General features: G+C 40.4%; 1 protein-coding gene across 1 annotated transcript; it reads left to right on the top strand.

Moving 5' to 3' along the window:
• The first annotated feature begins 522 nt into the window (after positions 1-522).
• Positions 523-7,915, top strand: arf2b (ARF GTPase 2b). Its single transcript, XM_077502884.1, has 5 exons — positions 523-679; positions 2,751-2,908; positions 5,315-5,425; positions 5,517-5,641; positions 6,775-7,915. Exons 2-5 carry the CDS (start codon positions 2,761-2,763, stop codon positions 6,934-6,936), a joined length of 546 nt encoding a protein of 181 aa, XP_077359010.1. The 5' UTR covers positions 523-679; positions 2,751-2,760; the 3' UTR covers positions 6,937-7,915.
• The last annotated feature ends 578 nt before the right edge of the window (positions 7,916-8,493 follow it).

Raw genomic sequence — 8,493 nt, 5'->3', positions numbered from 1 at the left:
TCAAAATAAGTTACACGATTGATCGCTTTTATTTATTACATTACTTCATTTGTTTCAAATATCTAACTTAATGTAGGGCAACGTCATTTGTATTTGTACTTGCATTTGTACTGTCATTTCATTTCATTTGATTGCGTGAACCAGAACAACAATTTATCGTAATTAATTACTGGTCGCCATATAGTTTAGATAAAGTGTGCCTTAATTGTTTGTAATTGAAAAAAAAAATAATTACTGGTAGCCATCTTTGTTCATTGGCCTTGGCGTTTGAGGCGAATATTTTTAATTTTCAGTGTTTTTACTTTTACTGAGGAATTGAACGATTATGTCTTTTTAAAAACGCAAGCATTCGAGTAATAAAAAGTTGTATGTTATTTTTTTGTGTGCTGTCACGCCAAAAAAAAACGTCAAAGAATTTGTTTTGTTTGCTTGCACTTCCGCGACATTTTGTGCAACGACAGAGACAACGTCCGGGGCGGGCGCGCTGCGATTGGACGGCGGCGTCGAGGAGGCGGGATCACAGAAACTCTCCGCGCGCTGCGATTGGCTCCCGTCAGATAGTAGGGACGAGCTGGAGCGCCGGCGTCTACCCGGTTGCGCAAGACGCCATTTTGGTGTAACGGACAATCTAACGGAAAAGAACCGAAAGATCCGCAAGCGAGCCTTTGACATTGACAAGGTAAAATCGGCCCCCCGGAGCCCCCCGGCGGCTCAGCGACGCTCGTCCGTCGTGATACGACGTGACGACGCATCCGAACGCGGCGTTTTAATCGAGGGTTTGGCGTGAGGTGACGCTCGCCTGTGCTGTGACGCGGCATTTAGCGGCTAGGCTAAGCTAACACTTTCTCAACCGGCCGATTCGAAAATACTCGTCTTGAAAGTTTTTTTTCCCTCGTTTTCGCTTCTTCCAGTGGTACTTTTATTAAATGTTCCTACTAGATGCTCAAGTTGCGATTAAACAGCATTGTGTTTGGTAAACGTGATTTTTTTTGTTTATTTTTTGGGATCGTGATGATGACGCCCGTTCTGGGGCAGCTAATGCTAACGGCTAACGTATCCGCCCTGAGGGAATCTAATGCTAGCGCCCAATAACTTCCATCTTTTCACAATTATTGTTTTCAAAAGACATAAATGACCCTTAGTTGTTTGTATTTCTCTTCCCGCTGTAATTAAACCATTCGAGTCAGCAGTTGGGGCTCAAGTTTGTGCTTTTCCGCTGCCCTTCGGGCGTTTGGTGACGTTCCATGGTCGACTGTGGGCTAGTTAGCGGGCCGCTTAAGTGATTCGTCAGCTTGGACGAATGGAAGTCGACGACAAACCATTGCGCTTCAACACCTGGCAAATGCGTGACGTCACCCAGCTGTTAAGTTTTTTTGTTTTTTTTTTAGATGACAGGTAAACAATGTCGGCGCGTGTGCCAAATGTCAAACTCGCATGAGAGCAGCAGGACAACACCGGATACCGATTATCACTAGTCGAGGACGCCGAGAATTCTTTCACTCACTCACTCACTCACTCACTCACTCACCATTCACTCATTCCCTACTCGCGATCGCCACTTAAGTGGACATTTTAGGGAACTAAGTCCACAAGTTGAAGTCACCAGTCTAGCACGACTCAGAGGCATTTTGACATAAGGTCACTTTTGGCAAATGTTATTACCTTGTTTCTTCAAATAATTCAAGAAAGCCAAAGGGCACAAGTTTATAAAATAACAGTTAAGAGAAGCTGACATTTGGGTGATGTAGTGAGATGAAGTTTGACACTTAAACATGTAGAGGGGAAAAAAAGAACAAACGCTCCATAAATTGTTAAAAGAAAACATGACAAAGAATAAATATAGCATAGTTTAGACTGAGGCATTTTTTGTTTTGTGTAATTAGCCTCGGAAATGATGGAAAAGATGAGCTAGCATGTTAGTTCTGAGTCACATCTCAACGGACCTGGCCAAAAAAAACGTAAAGCCCTTTTCACACTGCACTCGCTCAGTATGAAAAAGTCGCAGGAACACGAATGAGCGGATTCCCGTGTGCACACATTTGAAAGTGCTTACGTCGGAGCCTACCAGGATGTAAATGCGGAGAGTTTGCAGCCTGCCAGTGAGACCACGAGATGTGTTTAATTGTTGCAAAAGAAAATCTCAATTTTATGGAGGTGGAGGATGTGCAGCAGAGAAAAACTTGGATAGTTTGGTCATGTCCTTACTTGTAAATAAGTCTGCCAAAATAACAGTCAATCTCGCTGCCAGATTCTCCCCAATTGGAGTCTGACATGATGTCATGCCGCCGCCGCTCTCCAATCAAACATTTTCTAATAGGCCCGTAACGCTCCATTGCGTGATCCTTGCCGGGTTTGACCACGATCATGGTGCGAAAGTGCACAAAGGACTCAATTGGACCCGTTGACGTCACATTTGGCACAAGCTTAAAACGATTCTTTCGCAGCCGATTTATCACCTCCAACTTTCGGAGGTAGGTTTGTCAACAATAAATTGAGGATGTGTTTTCTCACTATTATGATGCATGTCTAATATTCAAATAACAAACATTTTAAAGTCTTGTTCAAGGTGAGTAACGCGGTGACGGGTAGAAAATTGGGTGCAGCAGTTCCATCGCCACCACAAAGAATTTGGCTTGCTTCCACCTGCCGAAGTTAAAAAGTGGAGATTGTAACTCTGAAACGATGAATGAATTCATTTTCCTATCTGTCTGTCCGGTCGGTCCACTAACCCGATGCGTTCCTCCCGGCAGCGCTGTCGTCATGGGGAATATGTTTGCAAACGTCCTGAAGGGCCTGTTTGGCAAGAAGGAGATGCGGATCCTAATGGTGGGCCTGGACGCCGCAGGGAAGACCACCATCCTTTACAAGCTCAAGCTCGGAGAAATTGTCACCACCATTCCCACCATCGGTACGTCGCACTGCCAAGGAAACGTTTGTCTGGAGTCGGCCTCTCAAGTTGGATTAGCGATACTGTTTTTTTTTTTTTTTTTTTTCTTTCAGATGTTTGCAGATGTCTATCCCAATTACTAGTAGTCAAGGAGGCTGATAACTGATATTTCAAGCCCATAATCATTTGCAATACAAGAGAAAATAGCGTAAAAAATAAATAAAAAAGACTTAAACATAGAAATATACAGCTTTGTTTAAAAAAATTGAACAGTAATTATAGAAATTGTAGCGAGCTTCCAGGGTCATCAGCATGTGCTAAGCCTAAATTAAAAACTAAGCAAGTAAATAAATAAAATTGTTTTCTAAAGTTTTCTACTGTAAATAAAGTTTTGCAAAATTTCAACATAAATTCTCAATTTAGTGGTAATTATTATTATAAATTAAAAAATGTTGGGGCTTCCCATTTTTATAAAGTGGAAATTTACATAAATGCATACATGATTTTAATAGGGCCCCCCTATAAATGATTGTGCCAAATGTCCCCCCAAAAGAAGTAAAGTAAGAATTGGACATAAAAACACAAAATGTACTATTGCTGTGTCTCTAATAATAAAGTAAAATTGTTTTCATTTATTAACAACTGGAAGCTTAGTATAAAATCTGCCACAGGAATGTGTCGTGTTTTAGCTACTTTATTGACATAGCGCTGTGGTTGTAATTGATTTCAATTATTATTTATGGTTGTGATCATGTTCAATAAAACATACATGATTAATGTAACTGTTTTGGATTAAATTATATATGTAAATATTGAGGTTTTGACTAATGCACCAAGTAAGAGAAACAAGTTTTGACTATTTTGCAGCATTGCAACTTGTGGGAATGTCTTCCATATCAACGTCAAATTTGTAGTGGATGAAATCCTGAACTGAATTGAAAATCAATGTGAATTGAATGGAATCGTATGGCTTTTGGAAATCTGAATCGATACCCTATGGAGGACCAACGCAGCCAAAATTTAAAATAAATAAATAAATAAATAAATAAATGACTACAAGTGAAAATAAAAATGAATATTAAAAACATATAGTTCGAAAATTAATTAAAAAAATAAATATAAATGGAAATAAATCCGTTTTTATTTTCACTTTTAGTCATTTATTTAGTCATTTATTCATTTAGTCATTTATTTATTTATTTAGTTATTTATCTATTTATTTAGTCATTTATTTATTTAGTTATTTATCTATTTAGTCATTTATTTATCTATTTATTTAGTCATTTATGTAATCATTTATTTATTTATTTAGTCATTTATTTATTTAGTCAAGTATTTAGTCATTTTTTTATTTAGAATTTTGGCAGTTTTGGGCCGTACTGCCAAGTCGAAATGTTATTCAAATGAGGGGGTGGTCCTAAGTGTGTTTTGGGTTGGACTCCACCGTTGCAAACTGCCCATCATTGGTCGAGTGAGCAGCACGGCGAACAAGGAAGTCTCGCCGGGTTGGAATGGAGAGCTCCAGCAATGGGTGACATTCGTGTCCACTGTCACCTCAACTTGCGACTTGAGTTGCTAGACAACAAGTGAGAGCAGACAGTGGACAAGATAGTCGTCCATTGCTGGAGCTCTGCAAGCCGGCGAGACCGCCTCGTTCGCCAAGCTGCTCACTTGACCAATGACTGCCGTTGCAAACTGCCTGTCCAACCCAAAACACGCTTAGGAGAAGTTAGGACCGCCCCCTCATTTGAATAACATTTCGACTTGGCAGTACGGCCCAAAGCTGCCAAAATTCAAAATAAATAAATGACTAAATGAAAAAATAAATAAATGAAAAAATAAATAAATAAATGAACAAAATAAATAAATTAATGACTAAAATAGATAAATAAGTGACTAAATAAATGAAAATATAAATAAATAAATAACTGACTAGATGAATAGATAAATAAATGACTAAATAAATAGATAAAGAAATGACTAAAAATGAAAATAAAAACGGATTAATTTCCATTTATATTTATTTTTTTTGGATATCATTTTCGAATTATATTTTTAAAATTCATTTTTATTTTCATTTTTAGTCATTAATTCAGAATTTTGGCAGTTTTTGTCCTCCATAATACCCAGCCCTAATTTTCGCTGCAAATTGCATTGAAGAGCTCAATGCAACTGTACCTGACAAGGTTTGATGACAACAACAAAAAGTTGAAGCCAGACTAAATGTTGTGAGTCTTTGGCGTGGCAGCAGGGGGCTCCCTCTTGACATGCTGCTGAATGTCCTCCTCCAAAAGTGTTTGTGTTGTTCATGAGTTGTGTTTTCGTCGAGTCGTGCATCCGGAAATGTTTGGCTATGCGTCACCTGGTCCACGTGCAAACCTATATATATATATATATTTTTTTTTTTTTGGTCTGGCCCATGTGCAGGTTTCAACGTGGAGACGGTGGAATACAAGAACATCAGCTTCACCGTGTGGGACGTGGGCGGCCAGGACAAAATCCGCCCGCTGTGGCGCCACTACTTCCAGAACACGCAAGGTCAGTTCAGTCAGCTTGCCGACCTGCCGCCCAGGTGAATGCCGTTGACGTGCGTGCTGACGTGCGTGCTGGCGTGCGTGCGCGTTCGCAGGCCTGATCTTCGTGGTGGACAGTAACGACCGGGAGCGCGTCAACGAGGCCCGCGAGGAGCTCGTCCGGATGCTGTCAGAGGACGAGCTGCGAGACGCCGTCCTGCTGGTCTTCGCCAACAAACAGGTCCCACCACAACCACCACAACACACGCACACGCATGCATCATTGGGAGTTCATTCGTTTGTTTTAGCTAGCATGCTAGCTATCAAGGTTGTTTAAACTCACAATTGCTACATGCATCCATCAGGACATGATTGCAAATATATGACATTTGATTTTGCAAGACAATTTGATGAGGTCCACACTTGGTGCTTTTTGTTCTGTAACAGTCAAAAAATTTGCAAAATGTTTGCAAATGTCTTGAAAAGCAAAAAAAAAATAATAATCTGTCTGCTTTCATCCAAATATTTCCGGTAAGAATCTGAAAGACATTTGGACAATTAATTTCATGTGAAACGAGCTCACGAAAAGAGTTGACCAGTTTCTGCGCACAAACATTTTTTCAAAAATGTTGATTGTTGTCAAACGATTACATTTTTTAAACAGATTAATCACATCTTAGAATTTTGATTTTATATCACTTAATTAAAAAATTTTCTCATCAACATTTTTTGCCCACGAAATTTAAAGATCCCGTTATGTGTTCATTTTTTCAACTTTTAATGTTATAAGGATATCTTCAAAAAAAAAATAAAAAATTATCCACTGCACACGCTCGTCCTCCTTTTTCTGCTCAGTTAATTACTTGCATCATTTCTAATGGGAAAAAAAATGACCAATAGTTTGACATCAACAAATATTCAGAATGTCATACGTAAACATGTATTAAATGCTTTACTTGAATACGTGCGGTTATGTGTACAGTATTGCTCAAACACAACCTGTCAAGATGAAGGCTCATCTGTGGGTCAAAATTACGAGTGTGATTAATCTGCGTTAATACATGATTAATGCAATCATTTTTTAATTAATTAGTTAACTTTGACCGCAATAAAAGCAAATGTTTTATTTTTGATCCAAACAATAAATACATTGGAGAATATTTGCTGAAATTCGGACAATTTTACATTTTAAAAGGTTATTGATCAATTTGATCGGTGACTTGTTAATTCATCATGGTAATGTTGATGAATATTGTAATGATGTTGATGATGATTGACAATCAATACGGTTGGCGTCAAACAAATGCACCCTTTGTGCTCGAGTGACGTTTGGCGCTGTCTTGTCCACCCCGCCCTGCCCCGCCCCCTCCTTAGGACCTGCCCAACGCCATGAACGCGGCGGAGATCACGGACAAGCTGGGCCTGCACTCGCTGCGCCAGCGCAGCTGGTACATCCAGGCCACGTGTGCCACCAGTGGCGACGGCCTCTACGAGGGTCTCGACTGGCTCTCCAACCAGCTCAAGAACCAGAAATGAGCCTTCCTCATCGTCCTCCTCCTCTTCCTCTTTTCTTTCTTCTCTTTCTGCTCACAGCGCCTGGCACCCTACCCCGCCCACTCCAACTACCCCCTCCCCATTCGTTTCGGGGGTCCACTGTGGGCTGGGATGGGAACGATGTTGCCCCACCCCCCACCCCCAGAGGAAGCATGGTTTTCAATGACCCCTCCCCCTTCACTGTATTAAACGCCTGATTGCGAGATGTCATTTCAGTCCTCTAAGAAGCATTTAACCTGTATCAGGTCAGAGTTCACGACCCCCCTCTCCTTCCCCGCCTCACCCCTGCTGTCAATCATGAAAATCATGCTGTCTCTGGAATCATAACCCCTACCCCTACCCCCCCAGCACAACAAGGCGCGTTTGTGGGAGGAGTCAACGAGACTGTGACGAGCTTCATTGTCAAAACGTTTCCGACAAACTTTTTTTTTTTTTTTTTTTTCTTCTTCTTGTTCCTGTCTTGATTGATTGATGGATTAATTAATTGATTTGATTTGTACTTGTGATTGCGCAGCCAACCAAAAGCGTCTTCTAACAAACCCCCACAAAACAAAAACAGGAAGCAGTTTCAAGTGGCCAACGAAGGATTTGGGCACCTGACTAGACGGCCGCTCAGGACGGGCACTGGGTGGGCGGGGGCGGAGTCACGGGGGGCGGGGCCACACATGCGGTCCCTCCCCTGCCTGCCCGCCCACCGCACTGATTGTAAATGCGTAAACTGTTTGTGTGGGCTTTCCTTAACGCAGAAAAAAAAAAAAAAAAAAGATTTGATCCAAAAAAGGAAAAGAAACGCGCATGACGTCATCACGCACCGTTCGGAAAAGGTGGTGTGCCAAGCCGACCCGGCCGCCAGGTGGCGCCAAAGATTTGGAAAAGTTAATTTGGGCCACAGTGTGCGTTCCCCCCCCCCCCATTTGGTTTGGATCACTTTTCATCCGAATAAATGTTTATTTGTACAACACGCAAGCTCTTTCACTTCATTTCACATCACGTTTACTTGACTTTGCATTATAAATTAATTGCTCATTTATTTGATTCCAACATTTTTACGACATTTCGTTATAATAAATGCTTATTTGTGCAACAAAGGCAGTTTTTATGTACATTTATACCATTTTGATTTTTCATCCTCTGTACGGTGTTGGCAAGTATCGCAAGATTTGCTATAATTATATAATTAGTACTAATTTTCAATAAAGCGTTTGAATACTTTAAACAATAGCAAGTCAAAAGTGCATGCACAAAAGTTATGGTTTTCTTGATTGGAATAAACATTCATTGCTTTGGCAGTCATTGTAATCAATTGTCACTTTTCATCGCTCATTGGAAGTGATTGGTAAGTCACTATTTTAAAAAATTAGAAATGGTTGGCTGGAATTTGTAATTATTTTCACTGCTTAAAATGTTTATTTGGACAACCATTATTTTGTGTTCATTAGAATGAAAGTTAATTCAAGTTGTATTCAATAGGACCTTTACTTTTTTTTTGTTTCTTCCTCCCTCATCCGTGGGTTGGCAGGTGCCACGTCCGATGCTCAG

The sequence above is a fragment of the Festucalex cinctus genome, chromosome 17, assembly GCF_051991245.1.
Source record: "Festucalex cinctus isolate MCC-2025b chromosome 17, RoL_Fcin_1.0, whole genome shotgun sequence".
NCBI classification, from domain to species: domain Eukaryota; kingdom Metazoa; phylum Chordata; class Actinopteri; order Syngnathiformes; family Syngnathidae; genus Festucalex; species Festucalex cinctus.
This window is presented reverse-complemented; position numbering and strand designations above follow the sequence as displayed.